This window comes from Mus musculus, chromosome 15 (genome assembly GCF_000001635.26).
Source record: "Mus musculus strain C57BL/6J chromosome 15, GRCm38.p6 C57BL/6J".
NCBI classification, from domain to species: Eukaryota; Metazoa; Chordata; class Mammalia; order Rodentia; family Muridae; genus Mus; species Mus musculus.
This window is the reverse complement of record NC_000081.6, coordinates 85,877,522-85,905,010: the sequence shown is the minus strand read 5'-3', so window position 1 is coordinate 85,905,010 and position 27,489 is coordinate 85,877,522. Positions and strand designations below refer to the sequence as shown.

The 27,489-nt window shown below is 50.9% G+C and overlaps 2 protein-coding genes across 13 annotated transcripts in view; one reads left to right on the top strand and one right to left on the bottom strand.

The window, feature by feature from the left end:
• Celsr1 (cadherin, EGF LAG seven-pass G-type receptor 1) overlaps nt 1-6,253 on the top strand; it is a 135,466-nt gene extending 129,213 nt beyond the window's left edge. For 2 of the 6 annotated variants that reach the window (XM_006520379.2, XM_006520382.3), the window contains exons 28-35: nt 959-1,085; nt 1,600-1,725; nt 2,115-2,209; nt 2,459-2,562; nt 2,747-2,896; nt 3,339-3,572; nt 3,813-4,074; nt 4,273-6,082. In XM_006520379.2, coding sequence (XP_006520442.1) covers nt 959-1,085; nt 1,600-1,725; nt 2,115-2,209; nt 2,459-2,562; nt 2,747-2,896; nt 3,339-3,572; nt 3,813-4,074; nt 4,273-4,297 — 1,123 coding nt within the window. In that variant the 3' untranslated portion in view covers nt 4,298-6,082. The other 4 variants (NM_009886.2, XM_030248310.1, XM_006520380.2 and 1 more) reach the window with 4 other exon arrangements.
• A 1,363-nt stretch (nt 6,254-7,616) lies between these two features.
• Nucleotides 7,617-25,702, bottom strand: Trmu (tRNA 5-methylaminomethyl-2-thiouridylate methyltransferase). Of its 7 annotated transcripts, XR_384047.2 has the most exons (12): nt 25,553-25,702; nt 22,172-22,337; nt 19,819-19,925; nt 14,684-14,806; nt 12,272-12,444; nt 11,132-11,185; nt 10,991-11,057; nt 10,728-10,833; nt 9,985-10,085; nt 8,507-8,651; nt 8,094-8,176; nt 7,617-7,986 (listed from the first exon to the last, which is right to left on the bottom strand). XR_384047.2 is itself a non-coding variant. In XM_006521423.4 (11 exons), the coding sequence occupies exons 3-11, from the start codon at nt 19,906-19,908 to the stop codon at nt 7,834-7,836; spliced, it is 930 nt and encodes a 309-aa protein (XP_006521486.1). In that variant the 5' UTR covers nt 19,909-19,925; nt 22,172-22,337; nt 25,553-25,676; the 3' UTR covers nt 7,617-7,833. The 7 variants fall into 7 exon arrangements, 5 of the variants coding, with proteins under 5 accessions (XP_006521486.1, XP_006521485.1, XP_006521487.1 ...); XR_001781567.1 differs by having other exon boundaries at nt 9,985-10,833; XM_006521423.4 differs by lacking the exon at nt 10,728-10,833 and having other exon boundaries at nt 12,272-12,385; nt 25,553-25,676.
• Nucleotides 25,703-27,489: the final 1,787 nt, after the last annotated feature.

The window sequence follows — 27,489 nt, the reverse complement described above, 5'->3', positions numbered from 1 at the left end:
CAGAGGTTTAGTAGATGGGGGAGGGGGCCCATCATACCTCATAGTATTAGCATGGTATCCAAGACACAAGGTGAGAAGAGGGTGACCCCAAGGGACCCTGGAGGGTGCCAGCCCCCCCCCCAGAAGTACAGAAGGGAGGAAGAAGTAGAGTCCAGGTACAGAGGCTGCAGCTTCGTGCCCGAGTCCACTCTGACCCTACTCTTGGTGGTCACAGGGCCACCAAGCTCTTCCACAATCCTGTGGCAGGGATGTGCCTTTGCCATCTGCTCTGACTAACAACCTGGTGACTGAGGCAGAGTGGGGGAGGTGCTTGGCCGAGTCACATGGTAGTTGAGGCTCTGTCTGCCTCCCTCTGGCTCTAGCCACTCAGCTCTGCGTTTTCACATTTCATGGAAGCTAGTGTGGCCCGGCGCAGCAGAGTTACAATAAGGCATTGCAAGCTGTGGCTCGTGGTGGTGGAGGCTCATGATTGTTCTTTTTAATTTGTTTTAATTGAATTTGTCCTCCTCCTCTTCCTCCTCCTCCTCCTCCTCCTCCTCCTCCTTCCTCCTCCTCCTCCTCCTCTTTCCTCCTCCTCCTCCTCCTCCTCCTCCTCCTTCCTCCTCCTCCTTCTCTTCTCCTCCTCCTTCTTTTGGTTTTTTTTCGAGACAGTGTTTCTCTGTGTAGCCCTGGCTGTCCTGGAACTCACTCTAGACCAGGCTGGCCTCGAACTCAGAGATCCACCTGCCTCTGCCTCCCAAATGCTCGGACTAAAGGCGTGCGCCACCACCGCCGGGCTGAATTTGTCTTCTTACGACTACATTTCTACCAACATATCCCCTGCCTGGCTGCCTAGTCTCTGGCGGAAGCTAGGCTTGGGATGGGTTTGTGAGCTGGTGGCCAGACAGACACACACATGACGGTGACCTGCATGAACCTGGAGGTGGGGATGATCCATCTTTGTGGTCCTTCCCCACAGCTCCATGCTGAGGACGGCCTTCCTCCTGCTGCTGCTCGTCACTGCCACCTGGCTGCTGGGACTGCTGGCGGTCAACAGTGACACTCTTAGCTTTCACTACCTCTTTGCTGCCTTCAGCTGCTTGCAGGTAGGTGCCAGGACAGAGTCGCCTGTTGTGACCTCTGTCCCCAGGCAGTGGCAGTGAGGTGGTGGTGGGCAGGAAAGCCTCAGTACTTACACACGGAGAGGGTTTACACACGGAGAGGGTTTACACACGGAGAGGGTTTACACACGGAGAGGGTTTACACACGGAGAGGGTTTACACACCGAGAGGGTTTACACACGGAGAGGGTTTACACACCGAGAGGGTTTACACACGGAGAGGGGAAGCCTGTGCTCTCCACCCGCCCCAGCCCTGCCTCAGGACTTGTCAGTCTGTCAGGATTTTGTCACTGGCTTAGGCAGGACAAAGCTTGGTCCCTGCTCCGCCACTGCAGGGTGGCCCGTTGGTGTTCTCAGGGAATAGGAGCATCCTTTATGTTTCAAACCAAGTGCTGCCAGACTCCTCTGAGCTGGGCTTTCCTCGGTGGACAGCCAGGAGCCTGGTGGAGCAGCATCAGGACCCAGAGAGTCACACTGACCTGAAGCCCATCTCCCTCCAGGGCATCTTTGTCCTCCTGTTCCACTGCGTGGCCCACAGGGAGGTGCGGAAGCACCTGAGGGCGGTGCTGGCAGGGAAGAAGCTGCAGCTGGATGACTCGGCCACCACTCGGGCCACTCTGCTAACGGTAGGAGGTGCTGGGGACCCCTCCAGTCCAGGCCTGGGAGCTGGTGGCAGGGTTGGGAGCTGTGAGGACCAAACACACTATGTTCCATGGGCTTTGTATCTTAGCACGCATCACGGGGCAGAAGCATCCTGGAAGCGGCTCTGTCCAACCCCAGCCCCGCTTGCAAGGGCTTCGGAAGATGGGGATCAGGGCAGCTACAACCAGAAGCAGTTTCCACAGGGAGTGAGGTGTTTCCACTCAGTGCGGGCCAGGAAATGTTCTCACTTTGCCGCAAGGCTCCAGTTTGCAGCCCTGTCCATCCCTCCCCTGTGCTCACATGGGGGCCGCCGCGGGGACAATGCAGACCTCTGGCTTCTGCTCACCAACAGTCTCTTTCCCTTCCCCACTAGCGCTCCCTCAACTGCAACAACACCTACAGCGAAGGGCCAGACATGCTCCGCACCGCCCTGGGCGAGTCCACAGCCTCTCTGGACAGTACCACCAGGTCAGGCCTCCGTACTCACTGTTTCCTTGGGGGTAAACAATGCGGCCCCCTGCCTTGAATGCTGCTGCTTCAGATGCCTGTTCTGCCCCCATCTACTGGGGGAGGGTGGCTTATCAGTTACTGCTGTTGATAGTGCACAAAAGGGGTGGGCTTAGAGGAACTTCCCCTTTCGTAGTAGATGCTCTGTGACACGGACAGCTCATCACTGTCACTCTGAGACAGTGCTGGGCCTACCTCTACCCTATTTAGGGATGAAGGGGTCCAGAAACTCAGTGTGTCCTCTGGCCCAGCCCGTGGTAACCATGGAGAACCAGATGCATCCTTCATCCCTAGGAACTCCAAAAAAGCTCACGGTATGGTCCCCACTGCAGGCACCAGAGCCCCTGTCCTTTTCCACCCTCCTCCCCATTCTTGACCTCTTTCTTGACCCTCTGGCCTCTGAGATACTGTGTATACCCTGGAAAAGCATGGGTGACCCCATGCTCAGAGTCGGAGTCAGGGCCTGAGCTCCCTCCCAACCCTACCCTGCCCCTGCAGGCCCTGACTCTGACTCTGACAGTGAGCTGTCCCTGGACGAGCACAGTAGTTCCTACGCCTCTTCACACACATCGGACAGCGAGGATGATGGCGGAGAGGCTGAAGACAAATGGAATCCGGCTGGGGGCCCCGCCCATAGCACCCCAAAAGGTAGGCAGTGGAGACACACAGAAGGCCAGTGTGGCTGTGAACAGTGGGCTGTGGCCACACCTCAACTCTGGCTGGCCTCCCTAGGATCTGCCCAGCAGAGTAATAGCCACACAGGACAGCTCAGACAGGAACACGAAGCCCAAGAATTTGCCTACACCATCTGCTGGGCAGTGGCAGACATTTGGGGGCTTCCACAGGCTATCATTGTGGAGGGCTGGACAAAGCAGGCAGAAGGCGGTCAACATATGGCTCGCAGTGTTGGGTACACATTATCCCAGGGTCCGCAAAATCAAGATGTGGCCTCAGTGTCTCCATCTTTTGAGTATGGCCTTGCCAATCCTGCAAGCCAGAGATGAGGTCAGGGCCACTTGGGGTCTACCAGGCCTATGGTATTACAGGGGGGTGGGGTTGTTAAGTCACAGAATGTCAATCCTTATCATAGCAGATGCTCTGGCCAACCACGTCCCAGCTGGCTGGCCCGACGAGAGCCTGGCTGGGAGTGACAGTGAGGAGTTGGACACTGAGCCCCACCTGAAGGTGGAGACCAAGGTCAGCGTGGAGTTACACCGGCAGGCGCAGGGCAATCACTGTGGCGACCGGCCCTCTGACCCGGAAAGTGGGGTCCTGGCCAAGCCAGTGGCCGTGCTTAGCAGCCAGCCCCAGGAGCAGCGGAAAGGTACCTCAGGGGAGCCCTGCTGTCTGTCCCTGGAGCAAACCCTCGCCCAGCACATAGGATGGGGCGGGAGTCCTCGTTCAGCAGACTGGAGGGGATTCTGTGGCGGGCTTGGGTGGACCCTGGGCAAGTTGGTAAGAACCAGGTCTGGCTCAATCATCCGCTCAACGCCATCAATCCCCAGCTGAGCCACTGCGCCCGAGTCTGCCCGGACTGACTAGGTGGTTATCCCCCTTCTCCCAGGCATCCTGAAAAACAAAGTCACCTACCCGCCGCCATTGCCAGAGCAGCCACTGAAGTCCCGGCTGCGAGAGAAGCTGGCTGATTGTGAGCAGAGCCCCACATCCTCCCGCACATCCTCCCTTGGCTCTGGCGATGGTGTCCATGCCACTGACTGTGTCATTACCATCAAGACTCCGAGGAGGGAGCCAGGCCGTGAGCATCTCAATGGGGTGGCCATGAATGTACGCACAGGGAGTGCCCAGGCCAACGGTTCTGACTCAGAGTAAGTAGTAGCCTTGGCTTCCAGGGCTCTGGGAGGGAGGGAGCCACCAGCTTTCCACACCCAGGGTCCCTAGAGCCCCAGGCGTCCCCTCACAGGTGACTGGGAGTCTCTGCCCCCCGAGAATGACTTTGGATTCATGCAGTTGCCACCATCACTGACTGACCCTTCCACACGCCTGGCAATTCTTCCCACACACAGAGGCAGTAATGAAACTTCAATTTGAACCATCAGGAAACCATGAGGCACAGTCAACCCCACAGACTGCCGGTCAAGCCCTCAGACCTTGAAGCCTGCCTGGGACTGCTGCCTATGGGACAAGCAGGCACCTTGTGTGAGGGTCCCTGCCATAGCAGCTGGCTCTACGCAGACCGTCCAGACGGGAAGCCCTTGACCCTCATAGGAGCTCAGGGCCCAGACTCTGACAAAGTGCCAAAGCCACAGATGTCTCCAGAGGGAGACGTGGACTTCATTAAGGCTGGCATAGCTCCGTCCTTAGACTGAAGACAGAATCCAAACCATGCTGTACAAGAGGCCATTGAGCCAGAGCTGGACTTGGTGAATCATTGTACCGGGCCCTTCAACTGTCCCCGCAGGCCTCTCCTTGTGGTACAAGCCCATCACCACCAGCCTAGCGGTGCCTCTGCAACGGCACCCTGGGTTTTAAATTGCTGTCTAAAAATGTAAATAGATATAAATCTCTCCCTGGACTTGGGAGAAGATGGGAGCTGTGTATGCTTTACACTGCTTTGACTCTGCAGCCACTGGAGAGCCATGAAATGGCATCTCACTCTATTGCCCAAGGAAGCTTGCACAGTTGTACTTGAATCTGGAATGAGTCAACTCAGCTGGTCCCAGTGCCCAGGTAGGGAGCATATGGGCTGTGAAGTTGACACAGCTTCTGCAGCTGCTTCCGGCCAGGGAGTGTGGGTGTTCCGCTGGCCTTTGGAGCACACGGCACATGTGCTGCGTATGTGTGCCTCAGCTCCATGGATCCAGGTCAGGGCTCACCTGTGAGGAGTGGGCGCCATAGCTATGATATGAAACTCTGACCACCCTGCCACCCCCACGCCCCCCCCCCCCCCCCCCCCCGCTCCTGATGCAGTGAGGCGACTCTGGAGCCTTTCCCAGTCAGCCCAGTGCGCAGCGGGAGGACTTCTGCTCCTGCTCCCATAAGCTCTCAGAGTGCTCATGTTCCTGATTCTGAGGGAGCCCAGAGGTCTTCCACGCTGTCACGGTCCTTCCTGCCAATGTTGTACTTTTTCAGACTCCAGGGCTCTCTAGGCAGGCAGGGTGCTCCACCCCTGAAATCTGACCAATGACATCACTTTGCTTCAAATGACCAATTGTGCAAAGAAACAAAGCCAGAGTGCCCGTTTTCAATGGTTACCACATTCTTTTTGGAATCTCACACCAAGGACTGCTGTGACCAGCCCACTGAGAGCCACGGTGCAGCCAAGGCCAAGGGATGGGAGCCTGGAGTTACTCAGACACGTTTACTTCAGCATGGACTGTTGTCTGAATCAGGTCCCCAAAGTACATGGGGTGCACAGTCGCTCGGAATGGAGAACCTCAGCGAGGCGGTCAAAGGCCAGGACTTCTCACCAAGCTGTGCTCTCAGAAGTGCACAGGACTGCTAGTGACTGACTGGTGAGATGAAAGCCTACAAGACATGGCCTGGGGTCACGCACTGCCAAGAGGCTGACGGGAGGCCCAGGTAGCCCAAGGATGGCAAGGATACAGAGTGACCTAGCACAGGGGAGCTTCAGTCCCCAGGAGGTACAGCACCGTGACAACTCCGCAACCCACGCCACCTCAGAAGGTGAAGTTTTTGATTCGATCACAACTATTAGCAAAACAAACCCTGTCAGTTTTAAACTGTTTTTCTGACCTAAGACTTTATAGAGTCAACACTGGAGATTTTAACAGGTGTATTTATTACTGTTCAGCACTGGATGGCAACACAGGTGAGATGATGCATCTATAATAAATTAAGATTTTTGGATTTGTACCCGTGCTGTGCTGGGTGGTTACTGACCCCACTGTCCTACTCTCTAAGGTGGCATGGGAGGGACCGCTGAAGACAGCCTCAGGCCTCTGCTGGGATGCAGGTGGCAGGCCCATGGAGGGTTGTCATAACTTTCTATTTATATTTAGGCCTGCTGTGACATGGGTGGACCTGCCCAAATTTTCTAGTTCTTCTGCCTTTTTTTTTTTTTAAATCAAATCTGCAAATTTAAAAAGATTTATTCTGTTTCCATGGGTGCTTTTAACCACTGGGCTGTCATCTCTCCAGCCAAGGGGACACGGAAAAATAAAAATGGGTGCTTGGGTAGAGACCAGAAAAAAGCAATCAGTGCACTTGGAACCCTAACACTCTCCGCCTGTCTGAGGTGGGGTCGCTCTCTGAACCCAGGATTCATGGTTTTTTGTCTGTTTGCTTGGTTTTGTTTTCCAGGTAAACTGGAAGCTGGCAAGCCCCACTACTCCTTCTGTCTCTGCTCCTTCAGGAGCTGGGGTGCAGGCCCATGCAGGCCACACACCAGCTTCTGTGGGTGCCATGTCCAAGCTCCGGCAGGCACTATTAGCCACCGCCAGATCGCCTTCACTGCCTTTCGGTTTTGTCTTGTGCATCTGCCTTTCCTCTTGGCGCTGTGATGGCAGACCCTGTGGGGCTGACCGTGGTGACGGAGCCCTGAGTGCTCACCATGTCTCTGCTCACTCATTCCTCCCTGTCATCTACACTCTGCTCCATCTGGAAGCGCCTTACACTTTGTGTGGGATCTGCACTGTACCTTCTCCTCTGCACAACCTTTCATCTAGGCACAGTGGATCGAAATGTTCTACACTCGGGCTGCATGCATCTGCGACCCTAGGGCTCTGTCCAACGTATTTTCTCTTGGCTTTGAAAACTCCAGTGGCACCGTGAGTTCTTTGATCCTGGCCTGGTTAAAACGCTAACCTTAAGTAAGCGACCCGGCTAGGCTCCGGTCACCCCTCCCTGGCGGTGCTGCATCCGGCCTTCACCACTTAGGTCCTTTATCTTGATTCTTGTCCAGAAGGGTGAGTTTTCAAGACTCTTGTCCCTCTGTATCGTCTCACATCTGCCCAGTGGTGCTACCCTTGGGAAAAATGGGAGCAGAGTAGTGGGCGCCCCTTTCTTTCCCTTTGGCCCCCTTCCCCAGGGTCTCCACCCGGTTTTGCTGCACACAAGAGCCAGCCCAGGCCTGTAACTCATGCACACCTCCAGTAAGGTCATCTTCTGCTGCGTTCACTTCAAGCCAGTGCCAAGCTGACAGGAAAACACTGGCTTCCACCAGACATGGGCACTGCCAGGGGAAGGGTTAACTCACAGGTCAGAATCCTGACAAGGCAAGGCCTAGTGCAGATAACTCTGCCTTCCCTTTGTGGAGAGCTCAGGCCCCAGAGAGGAAGAGAGGGCTGTAGCCCTCCCCATGCCTGCTGTGCTACACGGTCGGAGGCTCTGTGTAAGGAGTACAGCCGCAGCAGTCTACCCTGGCTTCAGGCAAGCCCCAGACACATGGTCAGACTTTGACAGTTTTATTTGATGCGGTTTCTCCATTGGCCTCCTGGATGCTGTGGAAGAGCAGCTGCATCAGGGCCCACAGCCAGCACACGCTCTGGTTTCCTGGAGCAGCAGCGTAGACCCTCCTTCCTCTGCAGCCAGCCCGCCTATTGATTCTGGCAGCACTAACACCCATCACTGACGACTCTGCTCTAATGCCTCCTCCTTGGCCTTTGTCAGGATGTGGGGTGCAGGCCTGGGCTGTCACTGGAGGCCTCGGGAGCCACTCGAGTTCTGTTCTTACCCTTCTGGAGTGTGTAGGCAGACGGCCCTAGCCGCAGGATTTTCCCACTGCCGAGGCACTCCTCACCCTTGTAGAACACTGCAAACTGGAGGGAGGGGGAGACTCACTGATGTGTCTGACTCCAGGCAAAGCCGAACCCACCAGGCCAGTGAGAGCAATGTTCACTCCCCACATTCCCGATGACCCACTCACCTGTCCCAGGGCAAGGCCCCTCACAGCCTTCACAGCCGTTACCCACACAGTGCCATCCTGATTGAGAGTCAGCACGCAGGGCACTATGGGGAGAATCATGAGATGGACGTGGGCCTGCCAACCACAACCCCTCCCTGGGAGAATGAGCAACCTGTGGGTGCAGGGACATCCAGCATCCTGCCTGCTGAAGGATAGGACCCCAAACGGCTCAGAGCTGACACCTCAGTATAGAATATACTGTAACCCAACCCCTCATACTGGGACCCAATTTCCCAGCAATTCTGAAGTTACAATATTGATGACGGGGACTTTCCAATGTGCTCAAGGGAATACTGCACGTGTACAGTCTACCTGGTTCAGCTTAATCTGACCCTAGGGAGCTTAGCAACAAGGGCTCCCTCCCACTCAGTCACCTAGTGCCATCTGGTGGCGGAATCGGAAATGGCACTCCATCATCTTGTCTCTGACCAAGGCAGCAGGTGGCTCCTCCGCAATCCAGTGTACTCGGTTGGTCCTGAGCAGGTCCCTGTACAGAGCTGGGTGGTCCACCCGGGGAGCCTGCAGAGCAGAATTCAGACGCCTTTGAGGAGAGCAGCCCTCAGCAGGTATCATCAATAAGAACAATCCTAATAGCACATCCACAACTAACTATAAGCCAGCCCCACTCCTGTGCCAGGCCACATAGAGAAATCCATTCATCAGCTTAAGGCTCAGTTCACCCTGGTTTTCAGATGAGAAAAGGAAGAAGAGAGAAGGGATAGCCATGAGGAAGTAGCAGGGGGCAAAGGTGAGATTCCCCTCATCTCTGGAGGACCCCCCTCACCCCTCCTACCATGCTCTGAAGACTTTTGTGTTCCTAGAGATGTAGATCAAACACAAACAGCCTCTTGGACCACAAATTCTACCAGCAACAACTGGCTGAGGAAAGCAGGGGCTGAAGGGTGCTGGCCCCACCTACCTGCATGTTTCCAGACATGCAAGGCTGGCCCTGCATGGGCATCTATCACATGCACGACTGGTTCACCAGTAGTCTCTACACCAAAGAACCCTGGTTGCCTAGGGCAGCCAAGGCTCCCCAGAGGTAGAACCAGAAGCACTGAGACCCTGAGACACCTGGGCCCTTGACCCAGTGACCTTTCTGGTTTTTCTCAGCAGGCATCTCTGTGTGCTTATGCTTAAAGACACTTAATTCAGGCCTTCCCATGCTGCTCTTCTGGGAAGATATCTGTGCTGAAGCCTGTGGCCTGTGCGCCTGTGGATCCTCCAGTGTCTGACTACTCGCCGGCAGCTCAGCCTGCCCTGAGCAGGGTTCTCACCCTTGCACTCCTGGGAGCTGGATTCAATGACTCTGTCAGGGTTAGGGCTACTGTGTATGCACAGGCAGGATGCCAGCAGCATCTCCTCTGTCTCCACCAAATTTATAACCCAAAATCTCTTGCTACTGTCAACATCCCCAAAGCCCTCCTGGAGAATTTCTGCTCTGGAACCCAGGACCCAGCAGATGGCTCCGGGTCCCATGTAGCCGAGGGGCACAGCCTGCTCCTAGGCTACTACTTCAGCTCACAAGGACTTCTAGGACCCTTCCATGGAGGGGTGTGTGGGAGAGCTGTCTGGGCACAATTACTTCCTTTCCATGAGACGCCTTAGCAAGTTGCCCACTCTGAGTTTCAATCCTCCTCTGCAAAACAGTCAAGGTTTTCTAGGAATGGGCACAATGACTGGTGCACTGTCAGCTCTCACAGGAGCCTAGTGAGCACTTTATATGAAGACCTGTTACCTTACACCTGTCCCAGGAAGCTATGGAGGGCAGCTCTGCTGCTCCAGGCCCTTGGCAATGCCAGGACTGCCCGTTTTATTGGAACACTAGATAGCGAAGGCCAACCTCACTCACCACAAGCACGTCACCCTTGGTGCCATCCTTCTCCACCACGTACCAGGGCTCTCTCAAGCCGCTGATCTTAGCTCTCTGGCCCAAAGTGTACAGGAACCAACCTATGAAATAGTATTCCAGGGGTGCATCTCAGCTCTCACAAATGGGGAGGTTATGGATTGCTACGAGGCGTGCTGGCTTAGCCCTAACCATACACCTGTGTACAGCCTGCCTTGGCTTCAGGTCTCGAGGGATGTGACAGTGACTAGGATGACACTAAGCCTGACACAGATGCTAGCTCTTTCATCTGGTGGCTCTGACCTCCATGGGCACAGCTCTCCAAACAGGTCTTGTGCTTACTGAGCACATTCCTTGTATCCATGCCACACCCACCTCATGCACGGGCAGGCCACCTGCTCCCCAGCTCTACCTCCACAGGAATGCGTGTGCCCTGGCAGAGGCAATCTGGCAGGATTCATCCACCTCCTAACCGCTGGATGCTAGGAAGAGCAGCACTGTCTCCAGCAAGGTCAATATAACACCCAGTTCAGCTGGGTCTCTCCCTGCTTCCTCCACAAGCCCTGTCCTTCCAGCTAGTCCCACAGTTCAGGCTAGACATCAAGTCTCAGGAGGCATGTCGCCTCTGTTCCCACTTAAGGGTGTGAGCACTTGCGACTGACTGCCTCTGTCCTCACTCTGCACAGTGCATCATGGTTGTCTGGCTCTGTGATTACGTGAACGGCACCCATGTGCTCCTCAGTCACCTGGCTCTGAGGTCAGCTATGTTCTTTCTCCAGCGGCACTTCCTACAGTCTGCTACAGCATCTCTTAGTAATGTATCACAGACACAGTCTCACTCCAGCTCTGAATCTAGGGATTACAACACACAGCAAATCCCTGTCAGAGTGACTGCTCATGCAGCATGTACCCAGCCCAGCCCAGCCCAGCCCTCAAGGCCTCCGGAGCCCTGCATGGAACGGACAGGAGTTAGCCTTGGCCTTTGCTTCCCCGAGCTGGCAGGACTCACCTTTGTGTGTTCCCAGAACTGTATTATCCTCGATAGAAACAAACTTTCCAGGCCGAGGCTGCAAATACTGGAAGACAGGTTTCATCACTACTGGAGACCCAGGCCCAGAGCAGACAGCCACTCATGTCAGACGACACTCACCTGAAGAAGGAAATGCTCCAAGTTTCTCTTACCAATGAAGCAGATGCCCATGCTCTGGAACGAGAGGAAGGTCAACATGGTGTGAGCAGAAGCCAGGAGGCAACCAGGGAACAGGGAGCTGGGCTGGGCTAGGAGGGGAGAGAGCAGGCTGTGTTGCAGGAGGCTCCAGATACAGGAGCTGAGGGCCTAGAGAATGTCTTGTCTTTCCAAGTTTGGCTTCAAAGTAGATGCTATCGTGTAAACACACTGCATCGCCATCTGCAACTAGACTGTTGGAAAACCTATGAGCAAACCAGGAGAGCAACCTAGACTGCTCAGTGCTGGAGAGCCAGGGACCAAGGTGGATGCAGGAAGTAGGGCCAGGCAGACTCGGGGCAGCAGGGAGTCAGGGAGAAGACTGGTGTAGCTGGCTAGGCCCTTCACAGTCCAGACAAGAAGCTGACCGCCCCAGGACTATTCTGGGCAAGCAGCTCTGTAATTATTCCTCAGTGTGTGTCTCTCTATAACAAAGGCCAAGAGACCAGGGATCTTCCCATATATTGCAGTGACTCCCTCAGTTCCTACCAATGGAGAAATCCTGTCAGCTGAGCAACAGGGAAGACGTACAATGGGCAAGCGATGTTCTTTTTGACAATGTGGACTTGCTGATAAAAGGCACAGTCATGCGTCTTCCCAGAAGACTGGTGTAAGTGGTGACTACAGCTGAGCTAATGTCTCCTGAAACCTTAACTACCGGGGCTGCCCACAGGCTCCCAGCCCTCTCTCCACAGGGGTCAGCATGGCTTCCAGATGCAGGAGTGTGATGGTCTCTCACAGGGAGCTGAGAAGGCAGGCACGGACTGTCACTGTCTCCTCGGATAGGCAGCACTGTGTACAGATGGCTGCAGACTCCTGCCTCATGGGATGAACTAGCGTGGCTGCTCTCTGCTGGCTAAGCCAACTACTGTGTCTACAGAGAAAGCAGTCAACCACAGCAGGGACGAGGGAGCAGGAAGGAGAAGGGAGGCCTCGGGTGCTCCCCCCCTGCAGCCGCACTCTGTGGCTTGGCCCGGCAGAGGGTCCACAGAGCCCAGCCCTGCCTGTACCATGACAACATGGATGCATACATTCACGGACCAGTGGCAAGCTGCTCACGCCTACCTCTCTCTTCTGAAGCACGTGATGGAGGCTATTCTCCGCGGCTATTTTCTTTACAAAATCTTTTGTTAGTTCCCCCAGGGGAAAGATGGTCCTTCTCAGGGCATCCTGGGAAACCTGGCTGAGAAAGAAGGTCTGGTCTTTAAAGCTGTCAGCTGCTTGGAGAAGTTTTACGGCTGCCAAAAGTAAAGAACAAAAGTCATTGCTGGAGCACAGATAATGACTCTGCTTTAATGCCCTTCTGTGTGAGCAGTTACCCCAAGTCTGCCACAAGCAAAACCCATTGAAAAGACTATGGGAGAAAAACAAAGCATGGCTAGTGCTCAGGAAATGCTGGCCCTGGTTTATTTATTAGGGACAATACAAGGAACGTCGATTTTACATACAGAAATTTCTCCGCGCTGGTAATTTCAACTGTAAGACTTTCACACAGTAAACACTGTATGAGAAGACTGCAGTGAGAAGCACCGACCTTCATAACTCTAGTCATGGCTGGGACGGGACAAGACCATTCATCCAGAACAATGCTGAACTAGCGTCAGCAGTGTGCTTGCCTAACACCTGCAGGTGTGAAGTGTGCAAAGAAACACAGCAGGCTTTGGCCTTCAGCCCAGCCTCGGTGGAGACAGCTCTGTAGAACGCACCTCCTCGGTGGAAACTGCTTTGCTCATGTCCAGACCGACATGTTAGCAGCCTTGCTGTAGTCTCTAGCACTCTCCACATAACTGTAAAGAATTCTTACTGCATATACACAAGTGTGAGTGGCACTGGCCCTGGTGAGTTTCGAGCCTGAGAAGGTGGCCAGGTAAATTTCCCATTCAGTCAGTCCCACTCATGTCTGTGGCTGGTGGGGCTGACGGGCAGATCCGCTTCCCGACCCCTTCCTCACATATAGTACTAGGAGACATCCCATTAGTGAAATTCGAAACACTCCACACACACCAGCTCAACTCTGAGTGTGCACACGTGTTTGAGAGTCTGTCCATATCAGTACACGAGTGTGGAGGTCACATGACATCCTCAACTGCTGCTCCTCTGGCATCTTCTTTCTAGAGATGGTCTCTCACTGGCTCAAACTCACCAACTAGACTAGGCAGTTTAGTCTCTTTTTGCCTCCAGCATTGGGGTTATACGTAGATGCCACCATGCCTGGCGTTCTTACATGGGTTCCAGGGACTGAACCCCATTTCCCCAGCTCCATGGTTTAAGCCCACTGCACAAGTTGTATAGCAGCCAGCGGTAAGCATCATACTGCCTGCATGTTTCCAGCCGCTGGCTTTCATCTCCTTGTAATGGAGAATACCCTCTCCGCCATGGTTTCAGTGACACCTAAGGGCTGCCCAAGATGACGCAGAGCTGAAAGGCTGTGCTGTGGACTGACCTGCCTCCTGTTTTTGTCCTGTTACTCTGTCTGTCAAAAACAATGCACCTGTTTGCTGACATAAGGCTACAATCCAATCTGTCTCAAAACAAAATGCTCTCAAATAGTGTTTGTGTGCATTGGGGGGGGGGGGGGGGGGCGTTGAGTTATTTTGTCCTGGATCGTTTTGACTATCTTTTGAGCCTCCCAAGTGCTGACATTATAGGTATGTATCCCACATCTACCTTCTGAGTTACTTTAAAATTCACTGAGAACCTATGACTTTAAAACAGGAAGATGGTAACACGACCAAATGTGCCATAGAGGGAAAGAGCAGGACGGAGCCACATCTGGTCCAGAGATTGATCATTTCTGAACTCCTGTTGTTCTTTCTGATCCGCCACATACTACACCATGTTCACATGAAAACTGCTGGCTACACAGCCAGGTCCCCAACAACTACAGCCATCCCCCAGCTGATCTGTTCTGCTCCGCTTGCATGAGCCACTTGTACGATCCCCTAGGGCTCAGACCAGAGACACACAGCTCTGGTTTGCCTAAAACGCACACTGAAAACCAAGACACTGTGAAACTACCACACGCAAGTCAGTCAACACAGTGCTTGACTGTCTGAGGAGAACCAGAATAAGTGGGGGGCAAACAAAGGCGAGCATGTCCTCGGCACGAGCGGATGACACTATTCATGCCGGGAAACGACTCTCCCTCTGCGTGGGACCCTCTTAAGACCATTCCCATTATCACCATCAAAGATTTTCCCAAAGACTGCACATGTAATAACCTAGACAGTAAGTTTCTGGTTCACCCTCCTCAGCTCTCACCCTGGCGCCCAACTAGGACATCTCAATGCTCAACCGCAAGCCCTTGGGGAAGCGACCCCACTCTGCCTGTGCCTTTGCAAATGTGAACTAAACAAACTGGCTCATTGAGAGACCCAGGGCTGGGCATGAGCCGGATGCTCAGGCCCTGCTCCTGCCATCCTTCTAAGTACCCTCTGCTCATAGAGGTTACAGCTTCGACCACACACTCAAACTTACGGTTTCTGACTTCAAATCGATTTCTGAACAGCCCGTCAGGCTTCTTAGTGTGCTTTTGCTCAAAGACTTCCTCATCCTCCAGTGAGGTCCTGGCGTAGTGGCCAGTGGCAACGGCATCTGCTCCTGAGGGTTTTCAAAATACAAGAATCCAGTGTGAGGCTCACTGGCAGGAGTACTAGTTAGTCCTTGAAAACTCGACACAAACTGGAGTCACTTGGAAAGAGGAATCCTTAATTCAGAAAAATGTCTTGGGGGCTAGAGAAATGGTGGTTAAGAGCACTGTCAGTTCTTCCAAAGGACCTGGGTTCAGTTCCCAGCCAGCACTCACATGGCAGCTCACAACCATCTGTAGCTCCAGCTCCAAAGGATCTGACACCCTCACACCAATGTATATAAAATAAAATTAGCCGGGCGTGGTGGCGCACGCCTTTAGTCCCAGCACTTGGGAGGCAGAGGCAGGTGGATTTCTGAGTTCGAGGCCAGCCTGGTCTACAGAGTGAGTTCCAGGACAGCCAGGGCTATACAGAGAAAAACCCTGTCTCGAAAAACCAAAATAAATAAATATATATAAAAAAATTAAATGAATTTTTAAAAATCTCCACCAGACTGGACTAGCCTTAGGAAAGTGTGTGTGGCATTTTCTCTTCCTCCACCTCTTCCTCTTTTTTGAGTCAGGGTCTTTCTCTGTCCTGAAACTCACTATATAGACCAGTCTGGTCCTGAACTCCCCATCTCCCAAATGCTAAGACTAATGGCATATGCCATCATACCCAGCTTGTGGGACATTTTCTTGCTAAATGACAGATTTGGGCAGTACTACCCGGGGAAGACAGTCCTATGTCATATAAGAAAGCAGGCTGAACAAGTCATGGGGAGTAGTCTGTAAGCAACGTTCGGCTGTGGTCTCTGCATCAGTTCCCGCCTTGGCTTCCCCTGATAAGGACTGTGATGGGGTCATGTGAGTCAAATAACCCTCCCCAAGTTGCTTTTGGTCATACTTTCTTCTTTTTTTAAAGATTTATATATCTAAGTACACTGTAGCTGTCTTTAGAAGAGGGCATCAGATCTCATTATAGATGGTTGTGAACCACCATTTGAACTCAGGACCTCTGGAAGAGCAGTCAGTGCTCTTAATTGCTGAGCCATCTCTCCAGCCCATTGGTCATACTTTTTTTTTTTGGTTTTTTGTTTGTTTGTTTTTTGTTTTGTTTTATTTTGTTTTCGAGTGGTCACACTCTTTAACACAACAATAGAAAGTGAACTAGGATACCAGCCTAGATAAAGAACAAGCCTCACTGAGACCTGCACAAAGCACAGAGCACAGAGGCCTGTGAGATGGCTCGGCAGGCAGGCTGGATGCCTTCAATTCCTAATGTGAGCTAATAGAACCTCACATCTTTAAAGAGCCTTTCCCGGGGCTGGAGAGATGGCTCAGTGGTTAAGAGCACTGACTGCTCTTCAAGAGGTCCTGAGTTCAATTCCCAGCAACCACATGGTGGCTCACAACCATCTGACCACCATCTTCTGGTGTGTCTGAAGAGAGCAATGGTATACATAAGATAAATAAATTAAAAAAAAAAAAGAGCCTTTCCAAAGTCAGACTCAATCCTTTCACTCAGTCTTGTCTTACGCACATAAAGATTTAAGTACAAAAAGTTATGTTTTTACAACACTAAGGAAAAACTGAAAACCAAAATACTCAACAGCAGGAGGACATGGGATGACTCCTGATGCTGCAGCCTGGTGGGAATGGTGCTTACAGAGCGCTGACTGATAAGAGATAACCTGCGGTGAGCCTGCCGGAGCACCGGTGGTTCTCTCTGGAAGGCAGCCGGCTGGGCAGAGCGTCAGCGGGGGCAAGTCTTGGTTTTGCCACTGTAAACGTTGCTTAGTATTAATAATATTTACTCTCTTTGATTCTCAGTTAGTTGTACTGGGGCCAGAAGCCAATGGCTTCCCAGGAATTATCACCTTTTTCTCTTTTTCTTACTCTCCAGGTAAGCTGGGTAACTCTTTGTGAATCAGAGAGGAAGGAAAGGAAAAGAATTAAAATCCTTCATACAGGCAAACTTGTATAGACACATACACATTCAGACACCCACACTCTAGCCAGGCCCAACCTTCTGTCTCAATCAACTCCACAGTGTTTATGCATGCTTACATAATACACATTTACATACATACATACATACATACATACATACATACATACAGACATATGCATCTGGATGGATGGAAGGGGCAGAGCTCCCCAAGCCACCACACCATCCTCTTCGATCTCTTCTTCCTCCTCCTCCTTTTTTTTTTAACGTTTACTTATTTATTTAATGTATATGAGTACACTGTAGCTGTCTTCAGACAGACCAGAAGAGGGCATCAATTCTATTACAGATGGTTGTGAGCCACCATGTGGTTTCTAGGATTTAAACTCAAGACCTCTGAAAGAGCAGCCAGTGCTCTTAACCACTGAGCCATCTCTCCAGCCCGACACCATCTTTCTTTTCCCTGGCCTAGTAGACAAAAGTTCTTTAGAAAATTACTTCATCGGTAAAATGTTACACAAAATGGGAATTATAGAAGGATGTTGGTATTGAGTTCAAAGTAGTATTTCATTCTCCTTATATGCTCATTGTAAGTTACAAGCAACAGTTTCATATGGCCTTCCTTTATCGTCCACACCCGTGCTTCATCCTTGAACACAAACCTGTCCCATGTCTATATCTCTTCTTAGTGTAATTATTGTATTTCTTATCATACAGCCTTTACTATTATGAGGAGCAGACACATTCTACTCTTGATTCTAATTTGATTTTATTACATCTTTCAAGTAAAATAACTAGAACCATCTCTTTTTTAAAGATTTATTTATTTATTATATGTAAGTACACTGTAACTGTCTTCAGACACTCAGATCTTGTTACGGATGGTTGTAAGCCACCATGTGGTTGCTGAGATTTGAACTCAGGACCTTTGGAAGAGCAGTCGGTGCTCTTAACCGCTGAGCCATCTCTCCAGCCCCAGAACCATCTCTCTCTCTCTCTCTCTCTCTCTCTCTCTCTCTCTCTCTCTCTCTCTCTCTCTCTCTCTCTCTCTCTCTCTCTCTCTTTTTTAAATGCTGGGATGCATGTGCCACCACTGCCCAGCTTTTTTTTTTTTCTTTAAGATTTATTTATTTAAGTATCTGAGTACACCATTGCTCTCTTCAGAGACACCAGAAGAGGGCATCAGATCACATTACAGATGGTTGTGAGCCACCATGTGGTTGCTGAGAATTGAACTCAGGACCTCTGGAAGAGCAGTTAGTGCTCTTAACCTCTGAGCCATCTCTCCAGCCCCCAGAACCATCTCTTAAAACCTTCTTCCTCAGATTATTTGAAGCAGATCAAGAATTCTATAAAGTCATTAATTCATCTAAACAGCATTAATTCCTACTAATTCATCTCTATGTTCATCTGCAGGAAATCTGCTCAGTGGGGCAGGCTAATGGCAGGAAAGGCATAGCAGCTGCAAGAAGCAATCCTGAGATGAAGTCTCTTTGGGTCCTTGCCTCATAGAGCTCACCCATTGCAGACCATGTGAAAACCACGGGCCACCTCCAAGAAGGCCACCTGCTAGCCTCAGCCTATCCTAAATGGCTCCTTACAGACACCCAGACTTACTCCTTTGATTCTGGTGTGAAACCATAGATACGCTGCCCCTCTGTCTTCACTGTCAGTAACTTTTAGTAAGTGTGCACTCTTTCATCATATGGAAGGACCACTCAATATACTTAATCTCTCCTGTGTCCTGTGACTCCAGGTGTCCACTGCAGGAGGTTGACTCAGACCTCAGCACCTGGATTGCTCAGCTAAGCCAGGAGCCTTGAATTAGCACTGATGCAAAGCACTCAACTAGGGCCTTCAGGACACAACACTGCGTCTTCTCACAGAACATTTCCTTAAGGATCATCAGCTACACTATAAAAAGTGTGGGTTCTTCTAAGAGAAACCCTACTTCCTCAGAAGCCTAGGTTTCAGATGTTTGACTCTCAGGTGGGTTCTAGTGTGGGCTTCAAACTCAGAATAGGGACCCAGAGAGACAGGGAGGTGCTGCAGCAGGGAACCAGGTAGCATGTGACACAGATTACACTTCATATCATGACCTGGCTGAACCTCAACACAAATGCATTTAAGAGGCTAAGTGTCATTGAAAATATAAATAAATAAAATATTAAAAAAGGGAGGGGGGCTAGGTGTCCTAGGCTCCTGTGGCCACACTCTAGATGGCACCAACCCTCAGTTTAAGCAGTATTCTCTTTGACAGTGTGGTGAAATGACACACAAGCTCTTGGGTCTTGACCTGCTGCCCTGTGAGTAGTCAGCTGACTTCTATCTTGTGCTCTTCTGGCTGTGGCTAGGACGGCCTGCTTGCTTGCCCAGGTGCCTGCCTGCCTGCCTGCCTGCCTTCTGTCCCTCCCTCTTTCCTTCACTGGGGCAGGGTTTCACTCTATGGGCCAGGAGTGCTTAGAATTTACTATGAAGCTTGGCTGGCCTCAAACACACAGCAGTCCTGCCTCCGCCTCACCACTACTAAGATTGCAAGTGTGTGCTATCACTTTCTGTCTGGCAGACCCGCCCCACGGTTCAGCTGACACAGTTAACCTGCAGGCTTCCACTCCTGCCTTTTCTGATGAGCCTTCCCGAGTCACTGCTGACTTGGATCTGAGTCCTACTTCCTGAGGGTCCTCTGCTTAGGCTACTGCCACCATTTAGCCTTCAGGTCAATGGCCAAACACACCAACCATCTCTCAGATGTCCCTGCCCATAGTGAGGACACCTCTTTTTTGTTTTTGTTTTTTTCCGAGACAGGGTTCCTCTGTGTAGCCCTGGCTGTCCTGGAACTCACTTTGTAGACCAGGCTGGCCTCGAACTCAGAAATCCGCCTGCCTCTGCCTCCCGAGTGCTGGGATTAAAGGCGTGCGCCACCACTGCCCAGCGAGGGCACCTCTCTTAATGTTTACGCTGAACTAGAAAGTTCTCTCTTCTTCAGTAAGTACTTCATTCTGAAAAACAAAACTGTCTACAAGGTTCTGGCTTCTGGCTGTGTCTGAATGTGTGTGATTTTAACAAGCGAATGAAGAAATGGCAATTCCTTACCAAGATTGTCCACAGCATAGTGATAAAAGCAACTGAACTTGATATGCTTATTGCAGTTGATGTCGGGGTTTGGAGTCCTTCCTTTCTCATACTCGTTCAAAAAGTCACTGGAACAAAAGGAAAGCCTCAGGTCTACGTGATGCACACCTTAAAACACGTGAGCTAAGATGCTCATTTAAGGTCAAACCTCTACTACTCCAAAACTGTACTTTGAGGCCACATGAGAGCTTCATTATCAAACCATTTTCCTAGTATGTCAACTAGCTTCTTAGAACTCACATGCTTCAATGAGAACGGCCCCCATAGTCTCAGATGTTTGAATCTTGGTCTCTTTGAGGGCATGTATATGCTTGGCCCAGGGAGTGGCACTATTAGAAGGCATGGCCCTGCTGGAGTGGGTGTGTCGCTGTGGGTATCGGGTATAAGACCCTTATCCTGACTGGAAGCCAGTATTCTCCTAGCAGCCTTCAGATGAAAATGTAGAACTCTCAGCTCCTCCTGCACCATGCCTTGCCTGGATGCTGCCATGCTCCTGCCTTGATGATACTGGACTGAACCTGTAAGACAGCCCTAATTAAATGTTGTCCTTATAAGACTTGCCTTTGTTATGGTGTCTGTTCACAGCAGTAAAACCCTAAGACAGTCCCCAATTGACAGTCTATTTATGCAGGCTTGGGAGGTGTGGCCCTGCTGGAGGAAGTGTGTCATAAGCCACATGCTGTTCCCAGTACACTCTCTCTGCTGCTGTTCCTGCTGCTATGATGGACTTTTTTCTAAGATTTATTTATTTATTTTATGTATATGAGTACACTATTGCTCTCTTCAGACACACCAGAAAAGGGCATCAGACCCCATTGCAGATGTTTTTGAGCTACCATGTAGTTGCTGGGACTTGAACTCAGGACCTCTGGAAGAGCAGTCAGTGCTCTTAACTGCTGAGATCTCCAGCCCCATGATGGATTTTTATCTCCCCTGGAAAAAACTCTATTAGTTGGCTTGGTCACAGTGTTTTGTCACAGCAACAGAAAATACCCAAAACACTTGTAAATAGACAGGCACTGTTCTAGAACCTTGTATGACTTCAAATTCATTTCAATAATGTTTTCGGCAGGTATTGGTATTATTCTTAGTTTAAAGATAAGAAAACTGAGACTTAGAAAAAGCAAATAAACTGTCCAAGGTCTTCTAAGTGTCGAAGTTGAGACTGAGGCCTATTTAGACAAGAGTAGCCCACAGTGAGCATGGCCTGCTGTCTCTGACACATGCAAGGGCTTCCAAGCATTGTCAGGGTTCACCAGAAACTAGCCCTGAATGTCTTTCTCCACAGGAGTAAGTGGCCAGGCAAACTTTACCTTCCTGAGATGGATGAAGGGGCGTCCTCCTCGCTCACCACTGCTCTCACAACTCACAGAACAGCCGGTATTCAAGCCCTACTTAAAGCTGCTCAGGCCCCTCCTCCTTGAGGCTGCCAGACCACACTCCATGTCACACCATGCTCCCTCTTCTCAACCCAGGGCATGTCCTCTACCATCAGCACCTCTGGTAAAGAGCCTGTCACCCAACTAGACAGCCAGTTCCTATAAAACAGGGCCATGTGTACTCCCAGATGTTGCATATAATAAACATTAGTGTTTGACTTGATGAAAGTTTTACTGGCTATTTCTTGTTTTCAAACGGCAAGGGCAGTGCCTCACAAAACTCTTACCTTGTTTTCTACTGCTGTAATAAGGACCATGGCCAGGAGCAACTAGGGAGGAAAGGGTTTATCTGGCTTATGTGTCCTGATCACAGCCTATCTTTATGGGGAGTCAGGACAGGATATCAAGCAGGGCAGGAACCAGAGGCAGATGCTGATGCAGAGGCCATGGAGGGGTGCTGCTTACTGGCTTGCTCAGCCTGCTTTCTTATACAGCCCGAGACCCCCTGCCCTTTGGTGGGCTGTGTCCTCCCACGTCTATTGTTAATCAATAGAACAGCCCACAGACTCATTGATACTCCCTCTCCTCACATTACCCTGGCTTTTGTCAAACTGAACATCCCAACAGATGAACATCCCAAACTCTCTTACACATGGTGCATGGGGACTGACTGACACTCATCTCCCAGCACCCTCTGGGGAGGTCTCGGCCTTCACTCCTCAAGCCATGGTTCAGAAAAGCAGTAGTGAAACCTCTGGCAGGTGGGAACTATCCCAAGAAAGAGTGTGAGGCTGCTGCGGGCCAGGTCCCCGGCGCCCCAACTTCAGCACAGTCTTGGCCACCTCTGTGGAGAAGCACTGACTGTTCCCAACCACCCTCCCTTGGGAAAGCTTCACAGCACAATACACGCTGCCTGTGCAATGGCCTGCACTCACCTGAACACATCATTCCAATACTCCTTCACATAGGACACCTGGTGGAAAGGGATGTCTAAGATCTGACAAACTTTATACGCATCTTCACAGTCCTTGTCAGCAGCACAAACGCCCTGCTCATCCAGCGAGTCCCAGTTCTTCATAAATACCCCTGTCACCTGGTAACCTGAAGAGAGAAGTTAGGGTAAAAAGCAGGGACTTCTGTGTTCTAGGCAGTTCTGACCCATCACACCGTCCCAACCCCCAATGTCTCTGTATATTTTGAATGGCAATCCAAGGCTGTCATGTAGCCTAGGGCCTGGCTTACATTTTAGTGTAATACCTGAGGCCACTTCTTCCCTTTAGCCCTCATTGCACTGGTACTGGTAAGGCCCCCACCTTCTAGTACATTGTGTACTGAAGTTGTTTGTGTCCTCAAAGTGAAAACAAAGTTTTCTCCCATATGTATTTCTCTACATATGTGTCAATACAATCTGTAACACACTGCATGGGTCTATCAGATATATGCTGAATGATTGAATGGTGAACAGAAACTCAGATCCCAATGCAAATACAAGCTACCAGCCAGCCAGATGTGGTAGTACATACCTATGATTCCAGTATTTGGGAGGCTAGGGCAGGAAGATACTGAGTTTGAAGCTAATCCCAAGCTACATATCAAGATTCTATTTTGTTTTGTTTTGTTTTTGTTTTTAAAAAGATCAGGGCTGGAGAGATAGCTCTGTGTTTAAGAGCACTCGCTGATTCTCCAGCAGACCCAGGTTCAATTTCCAGTACCCACATGGCAGGTCACAGCCACCTGTAACTCCAGTTCCAGGAGATCTGATACCTTCTTAAAACCGGGTATTCACATGGTGCACAGACATACATGTGGATAAAACATCCATACATACAGAATTTAAAATATTTTTAAGATAATCACTGTCCAGTTATTTTTAAAGGGAACTCATTTTAAAAGCTATCCAATTATTAAGACTTTTACATTCTAAGTTATCAAATTAAAGCCAATTAAATTATTGGAATTAAAAAAAAATTGGAATTTTATCACCCAGAGGGGGTACCTCCAGGGGAAAGCCCATACTTAGCATGGGTGAAGCCCTGGGTTCAATTCTCAACACCAAACATTTAAATTAAGGCGTTGGCTATTCCGTAGGGCTCTATCATCCACATGTTTTATGATCTCTCTTCTCCACTGTGACAAATACCCAACCAAATATCACATAGGTCAGCACTGGCCCTCCAGTGTCTCAGAAAACTCACTGTGGTTCACCTTGCATCAAAACCCTGTTTCTCCCTCCGAATAAGCTGAATGTAAGGAAAGACAGGGAACTGTATTAAAAGCTTCAAGTGTTTGATTATTGCCCCCTCCTCCAAAAAATTCCAGGGATTTTGCTGACAAACCTTTAACAAATAAAATACCACACTCAGGGGGCTGGAGAGATGGCTCAGCAGTTAAGAGCACTGACTGCTCTTCCAGAGGTCCTGAATTCAATTCCTAGCAACCACATGGTGGCTCACAACCATCTGTAATGGGATTCGATGCCCTCTTCTGGTGTGTTTGAAGACAGCTACAGTGTACTCATATAAAATAAACAAGTAATTCTTAAAAAAAAAAACCACACTCATTAAAGTCCCACACAGCCTGGTATGAGATGAGGCCCTCTTTTGTGTCTGGAGGCACCTGACTGTGCTCTACTGTAGAGATTAACCATGCTGGGCTCAGCTCTTGAGGTGGTCTTACACGTAACTTACTAATGCAGAGATGGCATAATACAATCCTGTGTCCCAAGAGCTAATACAATGCCCAGGGCATAAGGAGAGCCAAAACCCCACAAGCTTGTAACATGAACAAACTCTACGCAGAGTTTTAGAACCCCACCATTCCCATGCTACATCTGCCTGGTCAATTGTCTCACAGAGGGACAAGACCCACATGCATGGAGCCAGGCACTCAAGGACTGGTCAACTTTCTACGGATTGCAGTATGGGACATCACCTCTAAGAGCCCTCGATGCCGAAATGAGAGGATGGTTTTCTTTCCTCTGATACCGTCCATCAATTTCTTTCATGAAAAAAATCCAAGGAAGGGTAAAAGTTAGATGTAGCAGCCTGAGGGGAGAGAGCCTTTGTTTTGGCTAGGTTCCCACTGTTATGATAAACACCACGATCAACAGCATCTTGGAGAGGAAAGGATTTATTTGGCCCTAAAGGTCACAGTCTACCATCAGGGGAAGCTGGGGCAGGAACTCAGGTCAGGAACCTGAAGGCAGAATTGAATCATAGGTTATAAAAGAATACTGCTTATGGGCTTGTTTCTTTGGCCTGCTCAGCCTGTTTTCTTATAAAACCTAGGACCACCTGCCCAGAGATAGCATTACTCCTAATGGAACGAGGCTTCCTACACCAATTATTAAGAGAAGGCCCCACTGACTAGCCTACAGGCCAGGGTGATGACAGTTTCTCAGCTGAGGTTCCCTCCTACCAGAGGACCCTAACATGTCACATAGTTTTAATGTGACATAAAAACTAGGCAGCAGTTGATCTCCCTTTAGTAGTAAAAGATAAATCTGTAAGAATGATGCCAACCTTTGCCACTTCCCAAAGCATCTAGTTACACAGTTCTCATTGGAAACCTTCAAAGACTCACACTGCCTACTCAACATTACCCCAAATTCCTTAATACCGTCAGCTTCACTAACCCCACTATATCCTATTCTGGCCGGCACTCTCTCCTCTGCCTCCTGCCTGTGTTACTGCAGCCAGTTCTTTGTAGAGAAATGCTTCCCTCTTCCTTTCTCACCATAGTACACACCTGTATCCTGTGGCTCTTTTACTCTGTCATAACAGCTGTGATTATAAAAGAATCGCTCCTGCTTTCCGATATATCTCACATTGTATAGCTAACCCTTTCAATACATACTGTGCCATTTAATCATTCCAGTCATCCCATATTACGGGTCATCCCATTTTTACTGGGGGGTGCTTAGTTAACTTGCCCAAGCCCAGGCTCCTGGCCCCGCGCCTCTGCACCCCGCGTGCCCCGGGGAAGATGATCCACGGCTGAGGGGGACTCCATTAAAAGCCGCCAAGGTGAATGCGGAGAGGTTGACACAAGGTGGGGCCACACAGCAGGAGGAATGTACACCGGTCGTTGGAATCAGATCCGAACCCTAAGGACCCATGAGGCTACATCTACAAGTCAGGAAGAACTGGTAGCTGTTCGGAGTGAAGTTTGTCATCCAACGAAGGAGAACACTGGAGTGATTTTGTCATTAGAGTTGGCGGTGTCCTCGCCTGGAGGCCCGCGGAGTCTGCAAAAGGCCAGGCCTCAGACCTGGAGGAGCCCAAGCTCCTGTCCCCAGTGAGGAACCCTGGCCTCACCTCTCCGCCGCAACAGCAGCGCCGCCACCGCGCTGTCCACACCGCCAGACAGGGCGCACACGACGTGCCGCAGCGCCGACATCAGGCTACACCGCGAGCTTTCTGGCTGCGTCCAAGCTACGCCGGAAGTCCCAGCCTCCGGGGGACGGGGGGGACGGGGGGGGGGGGCGTCCTCACTCTTCACCCGGCGGGAAACGTGCTCCGCTCACCCAGTGTTCTGCAGGCTTTTGGGTTCCGCGCGGCGGATCGGCCGAGGAGCACTAGGTGGCAGCATGTCCCAGATAGGCCAGCGATGAGTTGGTCGGGTCCGGCTTCTTAGCCACCACTCGCTGCCCTTGCGACGTTTTCTTCTGTGCTCAGCTGGCGCTCCTGGGTCAGCTGCACCAGGAACAGCCTCCGCTCGGGCTTGAGGTCTCAAAGGCGTTCCTGGGCACACACAAGGTCGAGATGCTGTGTCGGCCGCTGGCTCCTCCTGTTTACCCGCTGGAGGGACAGGGCTGTCAACACGTTCTCATTGGATTCTAGATGCTTGCGGGCCTGGCGGGTGCAGAGCCAGTGGAGGACAAAGCATAGTGGACCGTTGCTCAGTAAGGCTTTGCTAGCAGCTCAGTCAACGGGTTGGAGTAGGGGATGGGAGCGTAGTTAACCAGACCCAGACAGTAGCTGGGAAGGATGGGCCACGGAAGACTGGGAGAGTTTGGAGTCGCACCTGTTCATCCTGGTGCCTGTGATTTAAGAGTGTTTGTTTCGTGGGCCATTCTTGGAGGACGAACGAGCACTCTGCGGGGATCAGCTCTAACGAGTGGATGCTTTGGGGACCTCAGGCTGGAGCTGTGGCTCTTCCTGAATTGATTGTGGGGGGCCTCGCACATGACAGATGTTGAGTGGCTGCTGGAAGAAAATAGATACGAGTCCTGGGACAGAAAGAGAGAGAGAGAGAGAGAGAGAAGAGAGAGAGAGAGAGAGAGAGAGAGAGAGAGAGAGAGAGAGAGAGAGAGAGACAAAAGGGCAGGGGGTCATGTCTGTGGAGTGTTCTAGCCTTGAGGACCAGGACCTCCCTTCTTGGGTATGGGCATTTAGTATAGCAAATCTCACTTTTCCTACCAGAACCTATGATAGGGCCAACCACAAAGTAGCAGAAACCAGACAAACCTATGTTAGAATTTTTGTCTACTTGACACAAGCTAGGGGTGGGGGGACATCAATTGAGAAAATGCTTCCATTAGATTGGCCCTTAGACAAGTCTGTGAGATTTGTTGATTGATGTGAGAGCCACACCAGTGCAGGTGATCTTGGGTTGTAAAAGAAGGCAAACTAATCAAGCCATGCGGAGCAAGCCAGTAAGCAGTGTTCCTCCATGGCCTCTGCTTCAGTTCCTGTCAAAATTCCGTCTCTAACTTTCCTTCAGGTTGGTCTGTGATTCGGATGTGCAAACCACATAAATAAACCCTTTCCTCCCTGCGCTGCTGTTGGCCAGTATTTTCTTACACTAGAGAGAAAACTGGGGCGTTTCTTTTTCCTGCACAAGGTGTTTTTTGCTTCCCTATAACTCCCAAAGTCTGCAGTGTGATACACCATGGACAGGAAAGTGCTGTGCGGCACCAACCCAAATGGTATGTGGGCTTCAGGAACACTGCCCCCCCACAATGGTAAGAAATTACAGGGAAGCAAGCCTCTGCCATCTCCGAGGGTGGGGCTTTGGTCATCAGCCTACATCAGTATACTTCATGCCAGCCCCTCAGCTCAAGTCTCCAGTGTGTCCCAAAGCTGACCCTTCTGAACAGCCAGCCGAGGAGCTATGAAGAAGAACGTAGGGGAAAGCCACCTTTGAGCATCTTCAGAGGGGAAAGCAGAGGGACTGCAGCATATGCTGCCAAAAACCAGATGCCCCGGTAGACAGAGCAGAGTACGGCCGCATGAGGACAAGGCGTGCGCTG